General features: G+C 36.1%; 2 protein-coding genes across 3 annotated transcripts in view; one reads left to right on the top strand and one right to left on the bottom strand.

Annotated features, from left to right (window-relative positions):
* Positions 1-454: 454 nt before the first annotated feature.
* The window catches only part of apc2 (APC regulator of WNT signaling pathway 2), a 40,543-nt gene continuing 14,908 nt past the window's right edge, over positions 455-26,089 (top strand). Inside the window, exons 1-7 of one of the 2 annotated variants that reach the window (XM_062038966.1) lie at positions 455-618; positions 13,414-13,563; positions 13,654-13,744; positions 13,824-14,154; positions 14,224-14,332; positions 16,377-16,490; positions 16,571-16,645. In XM_062038966.1, the coding sequence (XP_061894950.1) occupies positions 13,435-13,563; positions 13,654-13,744; positions 13,824-14,154; positions 14,224-14,332; positions 16,377-16,490; positions 16,571-16,645 (849 nt within the window). In that variant the 5' untranslated portion in view covers positions 455-618; positions 13,414-13,434. Of the gene's footprint in view, positions 619-12,956; positions 13,564-13,653; positions 13,745-13,823; positions 14,155-14,223; positions 14,333-16,376; positions 16,491-16,570; positions 16,646-26,089 lie in introns of those variants that run through there. The other variant, XM_062038965.1, reaches the window with a different exon arrangement.
* On the bottom strand, positions 21,299-25,783 carry LOC133644465 (tripartite motif-containing protein 16-like). The gene is made up of 4 exons (XM_062038967.1): positions 25,172-25,783; positions 24,985-25,084; positions 24,889-24,920; positions 21,299-22,018 (listed from the first exon to the last, which is right to left on the bottom strand). The coding sequence occupies exons 1-4, from the start codon at positions 25,662-25,664 to the stop codon at positions 21,459-21,461; spliced, it is 1,185 nt and encodes a 394-aa protein (XP_061894951.1). The 5' UTR covers positions 25,665-25,783; the 3' UTR covers positions 21,299-21,458.

The raw sequence follows: 26,089 nt of genomic DNA, 5'->3' as shown, positions 1-26,089 counted from the left end.
GTTGTGTTGTTGTGTGGAAAGTACCAGCTGCGGTTCGGATTTAGGTGGACTTGTGTACCGGTCCTAGACCACTACAACGTCCTTTAAGTGAAGACGTAATGTTTCGTTAACACTTTTAAATACAAATACAATCAGAAAACAGACACACGGACATTTTATTTTTGGATGCAGTCACCGGAAGTTGCCCTCCAGAATAAAACGGCCACATCGCCATGACGTATTATCTTTATTAATATCGACTTTTACCAGGGAGGTTGGCGATTACGTCACTAAGACTAATAAACAACAAATAAATGAAAAAAAATGTGTTTAGTATTGACTCCTCTCGTTCGCTCTCCTCCGGTCCCCTCCTCCTTCGTGCATCTTCGGCTCTTTTCGGCATGCCGAAGCCAACACACACACACACACACACACACACAAAAGGTGCTGCGTGCACACTGACATGGATCGAGTGGCTCACCTTGCATCCTAGCTCGGTACAAACCGGGTTAACCGGACGACCTTAGCACCCCCCCCACCCCCCCCCCACCCACTTACCCCCACCCTGGAGGTCCTCGTCGTCGTCGGCCTGGTTCGGTTCGGTTGCAGACGAGACGAGACCACGACGCTCCTCTAAAGGTCAGAATGTTTTTTGTTATCATTTGAATGTAAGACATTTGATTGATGTTTGCACGTGACCTTTTGTTGCACGTGTTATGTTATTTGATTATTGTATGGGGGGGGGGGGGGGGGGGGTGGTGGTGCATAAGATGGAGGAATGACGATGGATGCGAGGTGGAAAATGGAGGATGCAGAAATGATGACAATGGATGCATTTTTCTATTTGTGCTGTGTATCATGTATCTGTGTTATATTATCGATATTTATCGGGGCCGTATCGAACCTAATAAGGTTCGATGCGGTTTTAAGGTCACACAGTTCCATTCATTTTTGGGTGAAAAAAAATGTCAAGCATGAAAACTGGTCAGCTTCGGAATGATAAGAAAATAAAAGAAACATAAATCATGCAAGGATGCGATCCGGGGAGGGGGACTTTGATACCGTTTGTGCGTAAATGTATCAAAATGTAGGTCAAAACATCGAAGCTTCGTATCGCAGACCACAAAGCACGTTCATCCCAGCAGGCACACGACGTTGATACAACGTCGATTACACGTCCTTTAAAACGGACTTTCGAAACGACGTTGTTAAATAGTTGTATTTGTGTATTGAGACGACGTTGGCGTCTGGCGTTGGATCCGCGTTGTCGAAACAAGGTCGTCAAAAAGGATGTTGTCTCAACGTTGTATTTGCGTTGTAGAATATTGGTTGGGAAATCACCCAAAATTCAATGGTCGAATCCAAGTCAGAACCCAACATTGATTGAACGTCGTCAAAGGGCATGTTGTTTCAACGTTGTGTTTGTGTTGTAGAATATTGGTTGAGAAATGATCACATTTCAATGGTGAAATCGAACGTCAGAACCCGACATTGATTAAACGTCGTCAAAAAGCATGTTGTTTCAATGTTGTATTTGTGTTGTAGAATATTGGTTGGGAAATGACCAAAATTCAATGTTCAAATCAACGTCAGAACCTGACATTGAATAAACGTCGTCAAAAGTATGGTGTTTCAACGTTGTATTTGTGTTGTAGAATATTGGTTGGAAAATGACCAAAATTCAATGTTCAAATCAACGTCAGAACCCAACATTGATTAAATGTTGTCAAAAAGTATGTTTCAACGTTAGGTTTGTGTTGTAGAATATTGGTTGAGAAATGATCACATTTCAATGGTGAAATCGAACGTCAGAACCCGACATTGATTAAACATCACCAAAAAGCATGTTGTTTCAACGTTGTGTTTGTGTTGTAGAATATTGGTTGAGAAATGATCACATTTCAATGGTGAAATCGAACGCCAGAACCCGACATTGATTAAACGTCGTCAAAAAGCATGTTGTTTCAATGTTGTATTTGTGTTGTAGAATATTGGTTGGAAAATGACCAAAATTCAATGTTCAAATCAACGTCAGAACCTGACATTGAATAAACGTAGTCAAAAGTATGGTGTTTCAACGTTAGGTTTGTGTTGTAGAATATTGGTTGGGAAATGACCACAATTCAATGGTCAAATCAACGTCAGAACCTGACATTGAATAAACGTCGTCAAAAGTATGGTGTTTCAATGTTGTATTTGTGTTGTAGAATATTGGTCAGGAAATGACCAAATTTCTACCTTCAAATCAACGTCAGGTTCTGACGTTGATTAAACGTTGTCAAAAAGCATGTTGTTTCAATGTTGTATTTGTGTTGTAGAATATTGGTTGGAAAATGACCAAAATTCAATGTTCAAATCAACGTCAGAACCTGACATTGAATAAACGTAGTCAAAAGTATGGTGTTTCAACGTTAGGTTTGTGTTGTAGAATATTGGTTGGGAAATGACCACAATTCAATGGTCAAATCAACGTCAGAACCTGACATTGAATAAACGTCGTCAAAAGTATGGTGTTTCAATGTTGTATTTGTGTTGTAGAATATTGGTCAGGAAATGACCAAATTTCTACCTTCAAATCAACGTCAGGTTCTGACGTTGATTAAACGTTGTCAAAAAGCATGTTGTTTCAACCTTGTATTTGTGTTGGTTGGGAAATGACCAAAATTCAATGGTCAGATCAATGTCAGAACCCGACATTGATTAAACATCGTCAAAAAGCATGTTGTTTCAACATTAGGTTTGTGTTGTAAAATATTGGTCGGGAAATGACCAAATTTCAATGTTCAAATCAACGTCACAACCCGACATTGATTAAACGTCGTCAAAAAGCATGTTGTTTCAACGTTGTATTTGTGTTGTAGAATATTGTTTGGGAAATGACCAAATTTCAATGGTCAAATCAACGTCACAACCCGACATTGAATAAACGTTGTCAAAATGTTATTGTTTCAACGTTGTATTTGTGTTGTAGAATATTGGTTGGGAAATGACCAAATTTCAATGGTCAAATCAACGTCAGAACCCGACATTGATTAAACGTCATCAAAAAGCATGTTGTTTCAACGTTAGGTTTGTGTTGTAGGATATTGGTTGGGAAATGACCACATTTCTACGTTCAAATCAACGTCAGAACATGACGTTGATTAAACATTGTCAAAAAGCATGTTGTTTCAATGTTGTATTTGTGTTGTAGAATGTTGGTTGGAAAATGACATTTCAATGTGAAATCAACATCACGACCTGACATTAAACAATGTCGTCAAAAAGCATGTTGTTTCAACGTTGTATTTTTGTTGTAGAATATTGGTTGGGAAATGATCACATTTCAATGGTGAAATCGAACGTCAGAACCCGACATTGATTAAACATTGTCAAAAAGCATGTTGTTTCAACGTTGTATTTGCGTAGTAGAATATTGGTTGGGAAATGATCACATTTCAATGGTCTAATCAACGTCAGAACCCGATATTGATTAAACATCGTCAAAAAGCATGTTGTTTCAACGTTAGGTTTGTGTTGTAGAATATTGGTTGGGAAATGACCAAATTTCTACGTTCAAATCAATGTCAGAACCTGACGTTGATGAAACGTTGTCAAAAAGCAGGTTGTTTCAACGTTGTATTTGTGTTGGTTGGGAAATTATCAAATTTCAATGGTCAGATCAATGTCAGAACCCAACATTGATTAAACATCGTCAAAAAGCATGTTGATTCAACGTTGTATTTGTGTAGTAGAATATTGTTTGGGAAATGACCAAATTTCAATGGTCAAATCAACGTCAGAACCTGACATTGATTAAACGTTGTATTTGTGTTGTAGAATATTGGTTGGGAAATGACCAAATTTCAATGTTCAAATGAACGTCAGAACCCGACATTGATTAAGCGTCGTCAAAAAGCATGTTGTTTCAACGTTGTATTTGTGATGTAAAATATGAGTTGGAAAATGACCAAATTTCAACGTGAGAACCCGACATTGATTAAACGTCGTCAAAAAGCATGTTGTTTCAACGTTAGGTTTGTGTTGTAAAATATTGGTCGGGAAATGACCAAATTTCAATGGTCAAATCAACGTCACAACCTGACATTGATTAAACGTTGTCAAAAAGCATGTTGTTTCAACGTTGTATTTGTGTTGTAGAATATTGGTTGGGAAATGATCTAATTTCAACGGTCAACGTCAGAACCCAACATTGATTAAACGTCGTCAAAAAGCATGTTGTTTCAATGTTGTAGAATATTGGTTGGGAAATGACAACATTTCAATGGTCAAATCAACGTCAGAACCCGATATTGATTAAACATCGTCAAAAAGCATGTTGTTTCAATGTTGTATTTGCGTTGTAAAATATTGGTTGGGAAATGACCAAAATTCAATGGTCAAATCAACGTCAGAACCCGACATTGAATAAACGTAGTCAAAAAGCATGTTGTTTCAACGTTATATTTATGTTGTAGAATATTGGTTGGGAAATGACCACATTTCAATGTTCAAATGAACGTCAGAACCCGACATTGATTAAGCGTCGTCAAAAAGCATGTTGTTTCAACGTTGTATTTGTGATGTAAAATATGAGTTGGAAAATGACCAAATTTCAACGTCAGAACCCGACATTGATTAAACGTCGTCAAAAAGCATGTTGTTTCAACGTTAGGTTTGTGTTGTAAAATATTGGTCGGGAAATGACCAAATTTCAATGGTCAAATCAACGTCACAACCTGACATTGATTAAACGTTGTCAAAAAGCATGTTGTTTGAACGTTGTATTTGTGTTGTAGAATATTGGTTGGGAAATGATCTAATTTCAACGGTCAACGTCAGAACCCAACATTGATTAAACGTCGTCAAAAAGCATGTTGTTTCAATGTTGTAGAATATTGGTTGGAAAATGACAACATTTCAATGGTCAAATCAACGTCACAACCCGACATTGAATAAACGTCGTCAAAAAGCATGTTGTTTCAACGTTAGGTTTGTGTTGTAGAATATTGGTTGGGAAATGACCAAATTTCTACGTTCAAATCAATGTCAGAACCTGACGTTGATTAAACGTTGTCAAAAAGCATGTTGTTTCAACGTTGTATTTGTGTTGGTTGGGAAATGATCACATTTCAATGGTCAGATCAATGTCAGAACCCAACATTGATTAAACATCGTCAAAAAGCATGTTGATTCAACGTTGTATTTGTGTTGTAGAATATTGGTTGGGAAATGACCAAATTTCAATGGTCAAATCAACGTCAGAACCTGACATTGATTAAACGTTGTATTTGTGTTGTAGAATATTGGTTTGGAAATGACCAAATTTGAATGTTCAAATGAACGTCAGAACCCGACATTGATTAAGCGTCGTCAAAAAGCATGTTGTTTCAACGTTGTATTTGTGATGTAAAATATGAGTTGGAAAATGACCAAATTTCAACGTCAGAACCCGACATTGATTAAACGTCGTCAAAAAGCATGTTGTTTCAACGTTAGGTTTGTGTTGTAAAATATTGGTCGGGAAATGACCAAATTTCAATGGTCAAATCAACGTCACAACCTGACATTGATTAAACGTTGTCAAAAAGCATGTTGTTTCAACGTTGTATTTGTGTTGTAGAATATTGGTTGGGAAATGATCTAATTTCAACGGTCAACGTCAGAACCCAACATTGATTAAACGTCGTCAAAAAGCATGTTGTTTCAATGTTGTAGAATATTAGTTGGGAAATGACAACATTTCAATGGTCAAATTAACGTCAGAACCCGACATTGATTAAGCGTCGTCAAAAAGCATGTTGTTTCAACGTTGTATTTGTGATGTAAAATATGAGTTGGAAAATGACCAAATTTCAACGTCAGAACCCGACATTGATTAAACGTCGTCAAAAAGCATGTTGTTTCAACGTTAGGTTTGTGTTGTAAAATATTGGTCGGGAAATGACCAAATTTCAATGGTCAAATCAACGTCACAACCTGACATTGATTAAACGTTGTCAAAAAGCATGTTGTTTCAACGTTGTATTTGTGTTGTAGAATATTGGTTGGGAAATGATCTAATTTCAACGGTCAACGTCAGAACCCAACATTGATTAAACGTCGTCAAAAAGCATGTTGTTTCAATGTTGTATTTGTGTTGTAGAATATTGGTTGGGAAATGACCAACATTCAATGTTCAAATCAACGTCAGAACCTGACATTGAATAAACGTCGTCAAAAGTATGGTGTTTCAACGTTGTATTTGTGTTGTAGAATATTGGTTGGAAAATGACCAAAATTCAATGTTCAAATCAACGTCAGAACCCAACATTGATTAAATGTTGTCAAAAAGTATGTTTCAACGTTAGGTTTGTGTTGTAGAATATTGGTTGAGAAATGATCACATTTCAATGGTGAAATCGAACGCCAGAACCCGACATTGATTAAACGTTGTCAAAAAGCATGTTGTTTCAATGTTGTATTTGTGTTGTAGAATATTGGTTGGAAAATGACCAAAATTCAATGTTCAAATCAACGTCAGAACCCAACATTGATTAAATGTTGTCAAAAAGTATGTTTCAACGTTAGGTTTGTGTTGTAGAATATTGGTTGAGAAATGATCACATTTCAATGGTGAAATCGAACGCCAGAACCCGACATTGATTAAACGTTGTCAAAAAGCATGTTGTTTCAATGTTGTATTTGTGTTGTAGAATATTGGTTGGAAAATGACCAAAATTCAATGTTCAAATCAACGTCAGAACCTGACATTGAATAAACGTAGTCAAAAGTATGGTGTTTCAACGTTAGGTTTGTGTTGTAGAATATTGGTTGGGAAATGACCACAATTCAATGGTCAAATCAACGTCAGAACCTGACATTGAATAAACGTCGTCAAAAGTATGGTGTTTCAATGTTGTATTTGTGTTGTAGAATATTGGTCAGGAAATGACCAAATTTCTACCTTCAAATCAACGTCAGGTTCTGACGTTGATTAAACGTTGTCAAAAAGCATGTTGTTTCAACCTTGTATTTGTGTTGGTTGGGAAATGACCAAAATTCAATGGTCAGATCAATGTCAGAACCCGACATTGATTAAACATCGTCAAAAAGCATGTTGTTTCAACATTAGGTTTGTGTTGTAAAATATTGGTCGGGAAATGACCAAATTTCAATGTTCAAATCAACGTCACAACCTGACATTGATTAAACGTCGTCAAAAAGCATGTTGTTTCAACGTTGTATTTGTGTTGTAGAATATTGTTTGGGAAATGACCAAATTTCAATGGTCAAATCAACGTCACAACCCGACATTGAATAAACGTTGTCAAAATGTTATTGTTTCAACGTTGTATTTGTGTTGTAGAATATTGGTTGGGAAATGACCAAATTTCAATGGTCAAATCAACGTCAGAACCCGACATTGATTAAACGTCATCAAAAAGCATGTTGTTTCAACGTTAGGTTTGTGTTGTAGGATATTGGTTGGGAAATGACCACATTTCTACGTTCAAATCAACGTCAGAACATGACGTTGATTAAACATTGTCAAAAAGCATGTTGTTTCAATGTTGTATTTGTGTTGTAGAATGTTGGTTGGAAAATGACATTTCAATGTGAAATCAACATCACGACCTGACATTAAACAATGTCGTCAAAAAGCATGTTGTTTCAACGTTGTATTTTTGTTGTAGAATATTGGTTGGGAAATGATCACATTTCAATGGTGAAATCGAACGTCAGAACCCGACATTGATTAAACATTGTCAAAAAGCATGTTGTTTCAACGTTGTATTTGCGTAGTAGAATATTGGTTGGGAAATGACCACATTTCAATGGTCTAATCAACGTCAGAACCCGATATTGATTAAACATCGTCAAAAAGCATGTTGTTTCAACGTTAGGTTTGTGTTGTAGAATATTGGTTGGGAAATGACCAAATTTCTACGTTCAAATCAATGTCAGAACCTGACGTTGATGAAACGTTGTCAAAAAGCAGGTTGTTTCAACGTTGTATTTGTGTTGGTTGGGAAATTATCAAATTTCAATGGTCAGATCAATGTCAGAACCCAACATTGATTAAACATCGTCAAAAAGCATGTTGATTCAACGTTGTATTTGTGTAGTAGAATATTGGTTGGGAAATGACCAAATTTCAATGGTCAAATCAACGTCAGAACCTGACATTGATTAAACGTTGTATTTGTGTTGTAGAATATTGGTTGGGAAATGACCAAATTTCAATGTTCAAATGAACGTCAGAACCCGACATTGATTAAGCGTCGTCAAAAAGCATGTTGTTTCAACGTTGTATTTGTGATGTAAAATATGAGTTGGAAAATGACCAAATTTCAACGTGAGAACCCGACATTGATTAAACGTCGTCAAAAAGCATGTTGTTTCAACGTTAGGTTTGTGTTGTAAAATATTGGTCGGGAAATGACCAAATTTCAATGGTCAAATCAACGTCACAACCTGACATTGATTAAACGTTGTCAAAAAGCATGTTGTTTCAACGTTGTATTTGTGTTGTAGAATATGGGTTGGGAAATGATCTAATTTCAACGGTCAACGTCAGAACCCAACATTGATTAAACGTCGTCAAAAAGCATGTTGTTTCAATGTTGTAGAATATTGGTTGGGAAATGACCACATTTCAATGGTCAAATCAACGTCAGAACCCGATATTGATTAAACATCGTCAAAAAGCATGTTGTTTCAATGTTGTATTTGCGTTGTAAAATATTGGTTGGGAAATGACCAAAATTCAATGGTCAAATCAACGTCAGAACCCGACATTGAATAAACGTAGTCAAAAAGCATGTTGTTTCAACGTTATATTTATGTTGTAGAATATTGGTTGGGAAATGACCACATTTCAATGTTCAAATGAACGTCAGAACCCGACATTGATTAAGCGTCGTCAAAAAGCATGTTGTTTCAACGTTGTATTTGTGATGTAAAATATGAGTTGGAAAATGACCAAATTTCAACGTCAGAACCCGACATAGATTAAACGTTGTCAAAAAGCATGTTGTTTCAACGTTGTATTTGTGTTGTAGAATATTGGTTGGGAAATGATCTAATTTCAACGGTCAACGTCAGAACCCAACATTGATTAAACGACGTCAAAAAGCATGTTGTTTCAATGTTGTAGAATATTGGTTGGGAAATGACAACATTTCAATGGTCAAATCAACGTCACAACCCGACATTGAATAAACGTCGTCAAAAAGCATGTTGTTTCAACGTTATATTTATGTTGTAGAATATTGGTCGGGAAATGACCACATTTCAATGGTCAAATCAACGTCAGAACCCGATATCGATTAAACATCGTCAAAAAGCATGTTGTTTCCACGTTGTATTTGCGTTGTAAAATATTGGTTGGGAAATGACCAAATTTCAATGTTCAAATGAACGTCAGAACCCGACATTGATTAAGCGACGTCAAAAAGCATGTTGTTTCAACGTTGTATTTGTGATGTAAAATATGAGTTGGAAAATGACCAAATTTCAACGTCAGAACACCAACATTGATTAAACGTCGTCAAAAAGCATGTTGTTTCAACGTTAGGTTTGTGTTGTAAAATATTGGTCGGGAAATGACCAAATTTCAATGGTCAAATCAACGTCACAACCTGACATTGATTAAACGTTGTCAAAGAGCATGTTGTTTCAACGTTGTATTTGTGTTGTAGAATATTGGTTGGGAAATGATCTAATTTCAACGGTCAACGTCAGAACCCAACATTGATTAAACGTCGTCAAAAAGCATGTTGTTTCAATGTTGTAGAATATTGGTTGGGAAATGACAACATTTCAATGGTCAAATCAACGTCACAACCCGACATTGAATAAACGTCGTCAAAAAGCATGTTGTTTCAACGTTGTATTTATGTTGTAGAATATTGGTTGGGAACTGACCACATTTCAATGGTCAAATCAACGTCAGAACCCAACATTGATTAAACGTTGTCAAAAAGCATGTTGTTTCAACGTTGTATTTGTGTTGTAGAATATTGGTTGGGAAATGACCAAATTTCAATGTTCAAATGAACGTCAGGACCCGACATTGATTAAGCGTCGTCAAAAAGCATGTTGTTTCAACGTTGTATTTGTGATGTAAAATATGAGTTGGAAAATGACCAAATTTCAACGTCAGAACCCGACATTGATTAAACGTCGTCAAAAAGCATGTTGTTTCAACGTTAGGTTTGTGTTGTAAAATATTGGTCGGGAAATGACCAAATTTCAATGGTCAAATGAACGTCACAACCTGACATTGATTAAACGTTGTCAAAAAGCATGTTGTTTCAACGTTGTATTTGTGTTGTAGAATATTGGTTGGGAAATGATCTAATTTCAACGGTCAACGTCAGAACCCAACATTGATTAAACGTCGTCAAAAAGCATGTTGTTTCAATGTTGTAGAATATTGGTTGGAGAATGACAACATTTCAATGGTCAAATCAACGTCACAACCCGACATTGAATAAACGTCGTCAAAAAGCATGTTGTTTCAACGTTATATTTATATTGTAGAATATTGGTTGGGAAATGACCACATTTCAATGGTCAAATCAACGTCAGAACCCGATATTGATTAAACATCGTCAAAAAGCATGTTGTTTCAACATTGTATTTGTGTTGTAAAATATTGGTTGGGAAATGACCAAATTTCAATGTTCAAATGAACGTCAGAACCCAACATTGATTAAGCGACGTCAAAAAGCATGTTGTTTCAACGTTGTATTTGTGATGTAAAATATGAGTTGGGAAATGACCAAATTTCAACATCAGAACCCAACATTGATTAAGCGTCGTCAAAAAGCATGTTGTTTCGACGTTATGCTTGAGTTGCTCAACGTCAGGACCTCATTCAACAAGTTCTCAATGTTGTTTCAATGTCTTGTGCCTGCTGGGATGTCATATATATGAATATATATCATTAATAATTCGTTCCTTTTCAAATTTGGTGCTCAATTTAAAAAAATAAAAATAAAAAGTTCCTGGGCTGCACTTGGGACCTTGATGTGATATTTTCTACTTAATAAATCATATTTCCCTATTGATGTGGCCCCAATCTCCGTATCCTCGTCTTATCTGCTGATGGGAAAGCTTTGTGTTGCCATGGAAACGTTAACGAGAGACGAGGGTTTTCAAGCTCTGGATTCTGCTTGGCACTATTGCTGGGTTGTATGTGTTTTGTTTACCTATCTATCTATTTATCTACCTTCCTGCCCATCCATCCATCCATCCATCCATCCATGAAAAGTACCTCATGATGATGATGATGAGGAACCTATCTGTATTTAAATGAGTTATTTATTGTTTTGCTAATTATCATTATTATCATATTTACATTGTAGTGTAGTAATGGAAGGGACAGAGGGCGTGGCTAAGTGTGGTTTGCATAGAGAGGGGCGTGTCGTCGGCGTCTGACGTGAGCAGACAAAGCTCACACATGCTGCACCCTGGTCTGGGGGATGCGGTTGCCACGGTAACCAGACAAGTCAAGGAAGAGGAGAGGAGGGGGACAAGAGTGGGCGGAGTCATGGATGCTCTTTGTTCTTGACGAGAGCAACGAGGATGATGAGGACTTGTTGAATTCAGGGCTGGTTGCCATGGTGACCATCTCTTTTCATCGACATCATCCCATTTTTCACTTCCTGTTTCCTCTCATCCCACTCCTGGGTCATGTTGCATGTGCGCGTGTGTGACATCAAAGACCTCTCATACATTGATGTCCTGAGTCACCATGGCAACGTGCTCCCCCATCCCCCCAGGCATAACCGAGTGTGTTTATTGATCTTTCCAGCTGCTCATCTCTTTCATAACAAAATCACTTTGAGTCCATTTTTTTTTACCCACAATCCCCCGAGGCTCCGCTTACAGCCGTGTTCACACCACCAGATAATGGCACCATTTTTTTTAGTACGCATAAACAATGCAGTACAACACACCGGGGCTTAGATAAATGCTCATATTTAAAAAGAAACATTTTTTTTTTGTAGTATAACCTCCCTTTCACTACCAACCCAAACACACCTCAAAAAATAAAATTAAATAAAAGCTAAATAAATAAACAAATACAAATTGAAAAAAATAGATATGTTAAAAATGAAGAAATAAATAAATAATACAAATTAAAAAAATAGATATGTCAAAAATAAATATATAAATAATGAATAATAAAAAAAAAAAGTTACATAAAAAAAAAAAAATGTTACATAAAAAAATAATTTCAAAATATGTCACATAAAATGAAAATTTAAAAAAAATGTTACATAAAATCAAAATACATAAAAAATATGTTGCATAAGATAAAAGAAAAAAGAAAATGTTACATAAAAAATACATAAAAAATGTTACATAAAATAAAAATAAATACATAAATGTTACATAAAATAAAAATACATTAAGAATATGTTACATAAAGTAAAAATACATTAAAAATATGTTACATAAAATAAAATAAAATAAAACAATTTACATTAACAAAATACATAAAAAATATGTCACATAAAATAAAAAAAAATAAAAAAATGTTACATAAAATAAAAATACATAAAAAAATGTTACATCAAATAAAAATACATAAAAATATGCTACATGTTTGAATATAAGGAAGTAAAACACTGCACTTTAATCAAGTGATTCTTCTAGATGGAGCTCACATACTACGAGTGGTACACTTACTACAGTTTGAGAACCAACGGTCTATGTCACTGTGTTGTAAAAAAAATTAAATAAAAGCTAAATAAATAAACAAATAAAAATTGAAAAAAATAGATATGTTAAAAATAAATAACTAAATAAAAAAAATAAAAAAAATAAAAAAAATAGATATGTTAAAAATAAATAAGGAATAAAATAAATAAATAAATGTTACATTAAAAAATACATTCAAAATGTCACAGAAAATAAAAAAAATAGAAAAAATGTTACATGAAATGAAAATACATAAAAAATATGTTACATAAAATAAAATAATAAATAAAATGTTACATAAAAAATACATAAAAAATGTTACATAAAATAAAAATAAATACATAAATGTTACATAAAATAAAAATACATTAAGAATATGTTACATAAAATAAAAATACATTAAAAATATGTTACTAAAAATAAAAATAAAAATTGACATTAACGAAATACGTTAAAAATATGTCACATAAAATAAAAAATAAAAAAAAAATGTTACATAAAATAAAAATACATAAAAAAATGTTACATCAAATAAAAATACATAAAAATATGTTACATGTTTGAATATAAGGAAATAAAACACTGTACTTTAATCAAGTGATTCTTCTAGATGGAGGTCACGTACTACGAGTGGTACACTTACTACAGTTTGAGAACCAACGGTCTATGTCACTGTGTTGTAAAGTTAGACGTAACTCCACATTAAGTGACGAAGCCTGACATAGCGAGGCCACTGACCCGTCCCCGCGCGCGCTGCAGGGGGCGCCACAGAGCGCGACGATGGCGTCGTACGACCAGCTGGCCCACCAGGTGGCGGCGCTGCGCAAGGAGAACTCCCACCTGCGGAGGGAGCTAGAGGACAACTCCAACCATCTCTCCAAGCTGGAGACGGAGACGTTCGGCATGAAGGTGACCTCTGACTCTTTGTCACCGTCCACTCGGGAGAAGTGAGCGTGTAAAATGGCCCGTCGCTGACCCGTTGTCATGGCAACCACACAGGAAGTGCTCAAGCAGCTGCAGTGTAAACTGGAGCAGGAGGCGGGGACTCTGGCGTCGTCGGGCCGCAGTGACGTGCTGCACCAACTCAAAGGTTAGAAACGTTTTCGCCGACGATGACGACGATGATGATGATGACGATGATGATGATGACGGTGAGTCATGTGACGCAGAGCTGCACATGGACCTGACCAACTACTACGAGCTGAAGCATCAAGCTCATCAAGCTCACAACTTCCGGCTGCTGGCTGACAGTCTGGGCGGGGCGGGGCCGCCCGGGGCGGAGCGAGAAGACCGCTTGGCTCTTCTCCCGCCGTCCTGCCCTTCCTCCGCCTCGTCGGCGGCGGCGGCGGGCCGCGCCAAAGCCTCGTGTCGCGGCGGGGACGTCGCCGGCGTCCTGTTGCCTCACCACTTCCTGGACGGAGCTCCGCCCAAGACGGCGGTCATCAGCGGGGCAGACGGGCGGCTCAGCGACCACCACGTGGAGGAGCTGTACAAGGAGAGGTGAGTGCGCGCCACTAGAGGGCAGCACCTGTGTCTTCTCTCACGCTGAGCGCTAACGTTCCGCGGCAGGAACCAGCTGTTGGGGGAAATCGACCACGAGGAGCGGGAGCGCTGCTGGTACTTCAGCCAGCTGGAGGCGCTGTCCCAGAAACTGACCCACTTGCCTCGCATCGACACGGTACACACACACACACACACACACACACACACACACACACACACACACACACACACACACACACACACACACACACACACACACACACACATTCTTGTATTTGTTACCTTCTTGAGACCTCCGAATAATGCCTCCCTCTCTAGGAGCACCCTTTCTAGATATATAAAGACGTGTCTTTACAACATTAATAATATATACATACTATGCAAATATAAAAAAGGTAAGCTTTAGTAAATTTATGTTTTTTTGAATTTTTTTTAATTTTCATTATTTACTTCAAGTTATTACAGTATGTTTCTATATTAGGGATGATGTTCGAAATCGGTTCTCCCGGTTGTTCAATAAGAAAAGAACCGATTCCATGGACTCGAATCCCTTTTTAAAAACCGGTTCCTGTTATCGAGGCCACTATAGTAAAGAAAAAGAGTTGGTTCTTTATTCGAATCCCTTCCCACGTACAGGAAATGCCCTGTGGGACGGCAATGTTCTGCCCATTTGATTGTAGACTCTTACTGACACCTTGTGGCGATACGAAAATACTACGCGTCATTAGTTTGGGCACTTCCGGGTTGACGATGTCAGTTCAGTTCATGAGACAATTGAGAAGTAGACAAGTTGTGTTAGCTCCTACAAGCCTTGGAAAAGATAAGTCTGTAAGTAAACTGTTTAACTTGTTTATGTAACTCAATATTAAGGTGGAAAGTGGTTACATTTGATACTAAGATGTTTATTGAAAAACGATTTTTGTGCACTGTTTCAATGGATGTTTTGAGGACTTAGAATGGCTGCCAGTCGTATATTTCCACCATCGAAATAGTTTCAACACTCAAAAGTATTTGTTTGATGATAGTACTATATATTTGTGTGAAGCTAATATTTACATATTGTGTATTACATTTCAGTATGTTAATTGAATCACATAGCTTACACATTTGTCATTGTGTGTATTTCAGTTTAAAAAAATAAAAATAACAGTCCAGTGCAAGACAAAAGTAAAGATAGGAAAAGACAAAGCCAGATCAACAACAATAAAGAGCCTAAATGGATTAATCTGCTTTGGATTGCTTGTTAGCTGTCTGCCAAGCTGTATAACCTCAACACGTATAGTGAGGGCAGAACAGGCAATGTGCAATTAATGCTAGGCTTCGCTCTCATGTAAGGGGGGAAGAATTGTTGATTGAGGACTGTGGTGTTCTTAGTGTCATAGTGTGTGTAGTTATGTTCCAATAGCAGCAGAAGTGCACTTTTTGGAGAGCTGTATTATTTTCAGTTTTGTGCCCAAGGGACTGATTTTATTTAACACTATATTATTATTTATACACCTATAGTGATCACAGAGACAGGTTGTTTTTGTGTTACTGTATATATTTGTTTTTCTGAAAAATCCCACTTAATATACTTTGGGTAACAACAGTCAATATTTTTTTTTTTTTTTTTTTTTTTAGGGGGGTAACAGTCAATATTTATTTATTTATTTTATTATTATTTTTTTAATAAAATAAAAGTAAGCTTTTGTTAAACCAAATATTGTGTTTTTTTCCCCCCATATACAACAACCTATGTGGATTCGATAAGAGAATCGATAAGGAATCGGTTCGATAAGAGGATTCGATAATGGGCTCGAACTCGATAATTTCTTATCAAACATCATCCCTACTCTATGTACATATATAAAATGTGTTCTTTTTATTCATTTTGGCCAAAGGGGGCGCATCTCAATTTCTTACACACACTTGTTATTACATATGTTGACCAGAGGGGGAACACTTTTAAAAGCGACACACAGTCAATTAGAAAAATCCCTCCTTTTTGGGACCACCCTCATTTTGATGGATGTCACCACAAATGAGACATTGTCTATTAGATGCAATGTTATTGATTCATGTCATCACTTGTTCACACCTCCTCATATGGAAGATACTTTTCCTTCTTCATGTCTCAAGACGGGTAGAAATACAAGAACACACACACACACACACGCACGCACGCACACGTACGACATATGTAGTATGTGCATGGCACTGACCTTTGACCCGTGGTGCAGTTCTCCCTGCAGATGGATCTGATCCGCCAGCAGCTGGAGTTCGAGGTCCAGCAGGTGCGCTCGGTCATGGAGGAACGCTTCGGGACCAGCGAGGAGATGGTCCAGCGCACTCAGGTGACGTCACAATATGCCGAGTCGGCGCAACACAACAACATCTGGACGGGCGTGTGTGTGTGCGTGTGTGTGTGTTGCAGATGCGTGTTGCTCGTCTGGAGCAGCTGGAGAAAGAACTGCAGGAGACCCGAGGGAGTCAGGAGAGCCAACTGCAGGTCTCTCTCACACACACACACACACACACACACACACACACACACACACACACACACACACACACACACACATACTGGTTGTCATTTGGAATGGGGACCACGTTTTTGATCATGACTTGTGGGGACCAGCCTTTCTACAGGTTGTGGAGGTAAAATGTCCACTGCCCAGTTAGCTCATACACGTCTTTAAATCTCGGGATTGATGAAGTAATGTGCTGATCATTCTTACTGGGGACCCTGGGGAAAAAGAGCTAATATGGTTCATGGGGACCAAATTTAAATAATTTTGCATAATTCACACAAAAAAATAATTCACCAAAAAAAAAATTATACATTTTTTAAAAAAATTTTTTATAACTTTATAAAAAGTTTCTCGTGCGCACGAGATACATGTCTAAAAAAAAAAAATTATACATTTAAAATTTTTTTTTTTCAATTACTTTATAAAAAGTTTCTCGTGCGCACGAGAAACTTTTTATAGAGTTATAAAAAATAAATAAATATTATAATTATTTATTTATTTATTTTTTAGACATGTATCTCGTGCACAGGTGAAACTTTCTCGTGCGCACGAGATACATCTAAAAAAAAAAAAGTTATACTTTTTTTAACATTTTTTTTATAACTTTATAAAAAGTTTCTCGTGCGCACGAGATACATGTCTAAAAAAAAAAAAATTATACATTTAAAATTTTTAAAAAAAAATTACTTTATAAAAAGTTTCTCGTGCGCACGAGAAACTTTTTATAAAGTTATAAAAAATAAATAAATATTATAATTATTTATTTATTTATTTTTTAGACATGTATCTCGTGCACAGGTGAAACTTTCTCGTGCGCTCGAGATACGTCTAAAAAAAAAATTATACATTTTTTAATTTTTTTTTTTATAACTTTATAAAAAGTTTCTCGTGCGCACGAGATACATGTCTAAAAAAAAAAAATTATACATTTAAAACATTTTTTTTTTATAACTTTATAAAGTTATAAAAAAAAATATTATTTATTTATTTATTTTTTAGACATGTATCTCATGCACAGGTGAAACTTTCTCGTGCGCACGAGATACGTCTAAAAAAAAAAAAGTTATACATTTTTTTATTTTTTTTTTATAACTTTATAAAAAGTTTCTCGTGCGCACGAGATACATGTCTAAAAAAAAAAATTATACATTTAAAATTTTTTTTTAAAAATTACTTTATAAAAAGTTTTTTGTGCGCACGAGAAACTTTTTATAAAGTTATAAAAAATAAATAAATATTATAATTATTTATTTATTTATTTTTTAGACATGTATCTCGTGCACAGGTGAAACTTTCTCGTGCGCACGAGATACGTCTAAAAAAAAATAATGCATTTTTTAATTTTTTTTTTTATAACTTTATAAAAAGTTTCTCGTGCGCACGAGATACATGTCTAAAAAAATAAATTATACATTTAAAAAAATTTTTTTTTATAACTTTATAAAGTTATAAAAAAAATTATTATTTATTTATTTTTTAGACATGTATCTCGTGCACAGGTGAAACTTTCTCGTGCGCACGAGATACGTCTAAAAAAAAAAAAGTTATACATTTTTTTTATTTTTTTTATAACTTTATAGAAAGTTTCTCGTGCGCATGAGATACATGTCTAAAAAAAAAATTATACATTTAAATTTTTTTTTTTTTTATAACTTTATAAAAAGTTTCTCGTGCGCACGAGATACATGTCTAAAAATTAAAAAAAAAAAAAAAAGGATAAAAAAAATTAATTCATATGGTTCATGGGGACCAAATTTAAATAATTTTGCATAATTCACACAAATTTGTACGTGACTACTGAGGACCATTTAAAAAAAAAAATAAAAAAAATTAAAATGTTGAAAGTAAATATGACATGATGGTCAGAATACAGCACTACAGCTGTCCTCTTCTAGGAAGTTTCACCACTTAAATGTTAAAGAAAATCCTGCATCTTCTGTGACATGACTGAAAACTGCTATTCAGCAGTAATGAAGTTGTCTGCAACTCCAACTAGCATATATAGAAGGACGGAACATTCTGAATGAATGAATCATACTTTAAGGTAATAATGTTTTATAATCATGCTGTATGAAAATGTACGGAGCCCCTAAAGGGACATGGGGGAAAAAAATTTTTTTATGATTTTTAAAAAAAAATTTTTTTAGACATGTATCTCGTGCACATGAGAAACTTTTTAAAAAGTTATAAAAAAAAATAAAAAATTATAATTATTTATTCATTTATTTATTTTTTAGACATGTATCTCGTGCGCAGGTGAAACTTTCTCGTGTGCACGAGATACGTCTAAAAAAAATAAAATTATACATTTTAAATTTTTTTTTTTATAACTTTATAAAAAGTTTCTCGTGCGCACGAGATACATGTCTAAAAAAAAAAATTATACATTTAAATTTTTTTTTTTTAATAACTTTATAAAAAGTTTCTCGTGCGCACGAGAAACTTTTTATAAAGTTATAAAAAAAAAAAAAATTATAATTATTTATTTATTTATTTTTTAGACATGTATCTCGTGCACACGTGAAACTTTCTCGTGTGCACGAGATACGTCTAAAAAAAATAAAATTATACATTTAAAAATTTTTTTTTTATAACTTTATAAAAAGTTTCTCGTGCGCACGGGCCGTGGCTCGGTACCACCGTGGATCGATTGGTACCGGGCCGCACAAGAAGTATTAAAAAAAAAGAAGATTTAAAAAAAAATTTTATTAAATCAACATAAAAAACACAATATACTTACAATTAGTGCACCAACCCAAAAAACCTCCCTCCCCCATTTACACTCATTCACACAAAAGGGTTGTTTCTTTCTGTTATTAATATTCTGCTTCCTACATTATATATCAATATATATCAATACAGTCTGCAAGGGATACAGTCCGTAAGCACACATGATTGTATTTCTTTATGACAAAAAAAAACAAAAAACAAAACAAAACAAAAATACCATTAGCGGCCCTCTAATGGCAGCCATGACTGCGGTGTGGCCCTCAGTGAAAACCAGTTTGACACCCCTGTTCTAGAAGGTCTGCGTGTAGGAGATGTATAAATGTTGTATAAGAACGTGTTGAAAGAGGTGTATAAATGGTGTAGAAGATGGTACATAAGAAGGTGTATATAAGGTGTACAGTAGATGGTACATAAGGTGTATAAAAGGTATATAAGGTGTACAGTAGATGGTGCATAAGGTGTATAAAAGGTATATAAGGTGTACAGTAGATGGTACATAAAAAGGTGTATAAAAGGTATATAAGATGTACAGTAGATGGTACATAAGGTGTATAAAAGGTATATAAGGTGTACAGTAGATGGTACATAAGAATGTGTATATAAGGTGTACAGTAGATGGTACATAAGAAGGTGTATAAAAGGTATATAAGGTGTACAGTAGATGGTACATAAGAAGGTGTATATAAGGTGTACAGTAGATGGTACATAAGAAGGTGTATATAAGGTGTACAGTAGATGGTACATAAGAAGGTGTATAAAAGGTATATAAGGTGTACAGTAGATGGTACATAAGGTGTATAAAAGGTATATAAGGTGTACAGTAGATGGTACATAAGAAGGTGTATATAAGGTGTACAGTAGATGGTACATAAGGTGTATAAAAGGTATATAAGTTGTACAGTAGATGGTACATAAGGTGTATAAAAGGTATATAAGGTGTACAGTAGATGGTACATAAGGTGTATAAAAGGTATATAAGGTGTACAGTAGATGGTACATAAGAAGGTGTATACAAGGTGTACAGTAGATGGTACATAAGGTATATAAGGTGTACAGTAGATGGTACATAAGAAGGTGTATATAAGGTGTACAGTAGATGGTACATAAGAAGGTGTATAAAAGGTATATAAGGTGTACAGTAGATGGTACATAAGGTGTATAAAAAGTATATAAGGTGTACAGTAGATGGTACATAAGGTGTATAAAAGGTATATAAGGTGTACAGTAGATGGTACATAAGGTGTATAAAAGGTATATAAGGTGTACAGTAGATGGTACATAAGGTGTATGAAAGGTATATAAGGTGTACAGTAGATGGTACATAAGAAGGTGTATAAAAGGTATATAAGGTGTACAGTAGATGGTACATAAGGTGTATAAAAGGTATATAAGGTGTACAGTAGATGGTACATAAGGTGTATAAAAGGTATATAAGGTGTACAGTAGATGGTACATAAGGTATATAAGGTGTACAGTAGATGGTACATAAGGTGTATAAAAGGTATATAAGGTGTACAGTAGATGGTACATAAGGTATATAAGGTGTACAGTAGATGGTACATAAGGTGTATAAAAGGTATATAAGGTGTACAGTAGATGGTACATAAGGTATATAAGGTGTACAGTAGATGGTACATAAGGTGTATAAAAGGTATTTAAGGTGTACAGTAGATGGTACATAAGGTGTATAAAAGGTATATAAGGTGTACAGTAGATGGTACATAAGGTATATAAGGTGTACAGTAGATGGTACATAAGGTATATGAGGTGTACACTAGATGGTATATAAGGTATATAAGGTGTACAGTAGATGGTACATAAGGTGTATAAAAGGTATATAAGGTGTACAGTAGATGGTACATAAGGTATATAAGGTGTACAGTAGATGGTACATAAGGTATATGAGGTGTACACTAGATGGTATATAAGGTATATAAGGTGTACAGTAGATGGTACATAAGGTATATAAGGTGTACAGTAGATGGTACATAAGGTATATAAGGTGTACAGTAGATGGTACATAAGGTATATGAGGTGTACAGTAGATGGTACATAAGAAGGTCAGTGCAGAAGACGTTCCCAGTCCAGTTCCACCTGACAAAGTGAGACAGAGCCGTGGTAAGACCACACCCAGAAGGCGGGGTAGAGTGGTTCTGTGAAGGTGGAGGTGAAGGTGTGGATGTGGACCATGGTTTCTTTGGAGATGCAATAGAAGGACAAAGAGCCTGCGGGCCAGTCCAAGTACACGCCCACTCTGCGGGTGAAAGGTCGCGGTGTGCACTGTGCCACTCTCTTGTTGTCGTGGCACGCCAGGTAACTTCCTGCGGAACATTCCACACTCCAGGAGCGTCGGTTGTGGCCCAGCAGGCAGCTGGCCACGTCCCCGTCCCGACAGATGTTGTTGTAGGCCACGCCCACATCGGCGCCGCCGCTCCACTGGACCTCCCAGTACGCCGCGTCCAGCAGACCCTCGCGGCACAGAACCTGAGGACAGCGCAGGAAGCGGTCCGAGGGCTCGCCGGGTCTCTGGTCCGGCCACACGCGGGTTACCTTCCTGTTGCACTCGCTCAGGCGCAGCTCGGCGTTGGCCGTGTTGGGGTCAAAGGTCAAATAGCAGGCAACTGGACGAGGTAGAGAAGTGTCATCAGTGTGTGTGTGTGTGTGTGTGTTGTATTTCTAGCCTTCTTGAGACATCAACAAGGGAAAGTATCTTCCATATGAGGAGGTGTGAACAAGTGACCATGGTCCCAATAACATTGCATCTAATAGACAATCCATCAAAATGAAGGTGGCCCCAAAAAGGAGGGATTTTGTAAAGTGACTTGAGTCGGTTTTAAAAGTGCTCCCCCTCTGGTCAACATATGAAACAACAAGTGTGTGTAAGAAATTGAATTGCGCCCCCTTCGGCCAAAATTAATAAAAAATAAATAAATAAATATGTATATAGAGACATACTGTAATAACTTGAAGTAAATAAAAATACAAAAAATTTTACAAATGAACTAAAAGCAGTGTTTTTCTCACAATGTGTCGACTTTTTTCTTATAAAATTGGGAACAATTTCTCATATTCTTTCTGCTTCTATTTTCTCGTAAAATTATTACTTTTTTATGTGAAATTATTACTTTTTTATGTAAAATTATTACTTTTTTATGTAAAATTTTAAATTTTTAATGCAAAATTGTGACCATATGTCATATAAAATTCGGACTTGTATCACATTATTGCCAATTTTTTGGTTGTTCTTGTAAAACAGTGAAATTTTTTCAGGTAAAATTATGACTTTTGTCATAATTTTGCCAAGTAAAATTCAGTTTATTATTATAATATTGCCAACATTTTAAAGTTTTCTTATAAAATTGTGACTTTTGTCGAGTAAAATGACGACTCTTTTCATAAAATTGCCCCAAATTTTAGCTGTTCTTGAAAAATTGCGACTGTTATTGAGTAAAATTCCAACTTCTATCATAATATCGCACAAATGTTCAGTTTTTCTTGCGTCGAGTAAAATGACGACTTTTATTATAAAGTTAAAGTTAAAGTACCAATGATTGTCACACACACACTCGGTGTGGTGAAATTATTCTCTGCATTTGACCCATCACCCTTGATCACCCCCTGGGAGGTGAGGGGAGCAGTGAGCAGCAGCGGCGGCCACGCCCGGGAATCTTTTTTGCTGATTTAACCCCCAATTCCAACCCTCGACTTTTTTCTTATAAAATTGGGAACAATTTCTCATTCTTTCTGCTTCTGTATTGCAATATTTATCGTAAAATTATTACTTTTTAATGCAAAATGGTGACATTTGTCATATAAAATTCTGACAATATTGCCAATTTTTGTTGTTCTTGTAAAATAGGTAAAATAAGGACTTTTGTCATAATTTTGCCAAGTAAAATTCCGATTATTATTATAATATTGCCAACATTTTACAGTTTTCTTATAACATTGCGACTTTTTGTCGAGTAAAATGACGACTCTTTTCATAAAATTGCCCCAAATTTTAGCTGCTCTTGTAAAATTGTGACTGTTATTGAGTAAAATTCCAACTTCTATCATAATATCGCACAAATGTTCAGTTTTTCTTGCGTCGAGGAAAATTGCGACTTTTATATTAAAGTTAAAGTTAAAGTACCAATGATTGTCACACACACACACTAAGTGTGGCGAAATTATTCTCTGCATTTGACCCATCACCCTTGATCACCCCCTGGGAGGTGAGGGGAGCAGTGAGCAGCAGCGGCGGCCACGCCCGGGAATCTTTTTTGCTGATTTAACCCCCAATTCCAACCCTCGACTTTTTTCTTATAAAATTGGGAACAATTTCTCATTCTTTCTGCTTCTGTATTGCAATATTTTCTCGTAAAATTAGTAGTTTTTAATGCAAAATAGTGACATTTGTCATATAAAATTCTGACAATAGTGCCAATTTTTGTTGTTCTTGTAAAATAGGTAAAATTATGACTTTTGTCATAATTTTGCCAAGTAAAATTCCGATTATTATTATAATATTGCCAACATTTTAAAGTTTTCTTATAAAATTGTGACTTTTGTCGAGTAAAATGACGACTCTTTTCATAAAATTGCCCCAAATTTTAGCTGCTCTTGTAAAATTGCGACTGTTATTGAGTAAAATTCCAACTTCTATCATAATATCGCACAAATGTTCAGTTTTTCTTGCGTCGAGTAAAATTACGACTTTTATATTAAAGTTAAAGTACCAATGATTGTCACACACACACTAAGTGTGGCGAAATTATTCTCTGCATTTGACCCGTCACCCTTGATCACCCCCTGGGAGGTGAGGGGAGCAGTGAGCAGCAGCGGCGGCCACGCCCGGGAATCTTTTTTGCTAATTTAACCCCCAATTCCAACCCTCTACTTTTTTCTTATAAAATTGGGAAAAATTTCTCATTCTTTCTGCTTCTGTATTGCAATATTTATCGTAAAATTATTACTTTTTAATGCAAAATGGTGACATTTGTCATATAAAATTCTGACTTGTATCACAATATTGCCAATGTTTTTGTTGTTCTTGTAAAATAGGTAAAATGATGACTTTTGTCACAATTTTGCCAAGTAAAATTCCGATTGTTATTATAATATTGCCAACATTTTAAAGTTTTCTTATAAAATTGTGACTTTTGTCGAGTAAAATGACGATTCTTTTCATAAAATTGCCCAAAGTTTAAGCTTTTTCTTGTAAAATTGTGACTGTTATTGAGTAAAATTCCAACTTTTATCATAATATCGCACAAATGTTCAGTTTTTCTTGTAACATTTTGACTTGCGTCGAGTAAAATGACGACTTTTATTATAACACTGCCAAAATTCTAAGTTTTTCTTGTGAAATTGTGACCTTTTGCATAGTATATATGTACTGTATACATTATTCATTATTATTGTCCAAATCTTTATATATCTAGTAAGGGTGGTCCTAAAGAGGTCTCAAGAAGGTAAGAAATATATGAATATGTGTGTGTGTTCTTACAGTTTTTGACCGAGGCTCCGTCCAGCGGCTGCCTGTCCAAGGTCAAAGTTGTTAGTCTACCAGGTCACCTCTCGGACATTTCCTGTCTTCACTCACCTGGCGCCGTCACGCCAACGCATGCGTACCAGAAAGTCCGAAGGAAGACTCTGTGATGGTCCTTCTTCTTCTTCTTCTTCATGGTGGTCTCCTGCAGAGTCTGAAGAAGAAGCACTGAGAGGCGTTAAGCCACGCCTACTTGACGACAACACCCGCTCGGGTCAAAGGTCGACCTCCTCCAGCTTACCTGGCCACGAGGCACAACTTCCTGTTGTCGTCTCCTGCAAGACATCGTTGTTGTCCCTGGTGTCCGGTTTTTTCCGTCTTGGTTTCAAAATAGTCCTCTTGGCGTCTTCGTGGACCTTCTGCTCTTCAGACCTTCGGTTCTGGTCTTCTCCGGCTTGTTCTTCTGTGCTCTCTTTTATGTCGGTGTTTGCATGGTCTGCACTCCTGAAGACACTGGACATGTCCTCTCTGAACTGGTTCAAGTCCTCCTTCAGCAGACTGAGGGCGCTTGTGTTTTCTGGGTCCTCCAGAGTCGACCTGGAGTCCTTGAAGGCGTTTAACATATTCTCTTTGAAGTGATTCAGGTCTGCCCTGAAAATCCGCATTGGACTCGAGGTTCTTGTTGTCCTCTGACCCTCCTGGTCCTTGGAGCGCTCTTGTCTTTCGGCTTTCCTCGGGTCCATGTGTGGGTCTGTGTACCACGCATGGACCGGCTCGTCCTCGGGGAGACTCATTTACGCTTCCTTCCCGTTGAGAGGAAGTGACATCATCATGACGCAAAAATGAAACACAACTAATGTGTTCTCTGTGGTTCTTACCCACCAAACTGGACCAGACTTCAGACTCTGGCGGTCCTCACGCTGTTCTGTCGGTTTTTTGCCGTGAAACTCAGCTCATTTCTGGTTCAACCCGTTTGTCTTCATTTCTGACACTCTGCTGCTCATTGGCTCACCACTGTCACATGACCACACACACATTCTTGTATTTCTTACCTTCTTGAGACCTCCGAAAAATGCCTACCTCTTTAGGACCACCCTTTGTAGATATATAAAGATTTGTATTTACAACAATAATAATATATACATACTATGCAAATACAAAAAAGGTAAGGTTTTAGGTTGTTTTTTTTGTATTTGGTTTTTAATCTTCATTATTTACT

Source organism: Entelurus aequoreus, linkage group LG27 (assembly GCF_033978785.1).
Source record: "Entelurus aequoreus isolate RoL-2023_Sb linkage group LG27, RoL_Eaeq_v1.1, whole genome shotgun sequence".
NCBI lineage: Eukaryota > Metazoa > Chordata > Actinopteri > Syngnathiformes > Syngnathidae > Entelurus > Entelurus aequoreus.
This window is presented reverse-complemented; position numbering and strand designations above follow the sequence as displayed.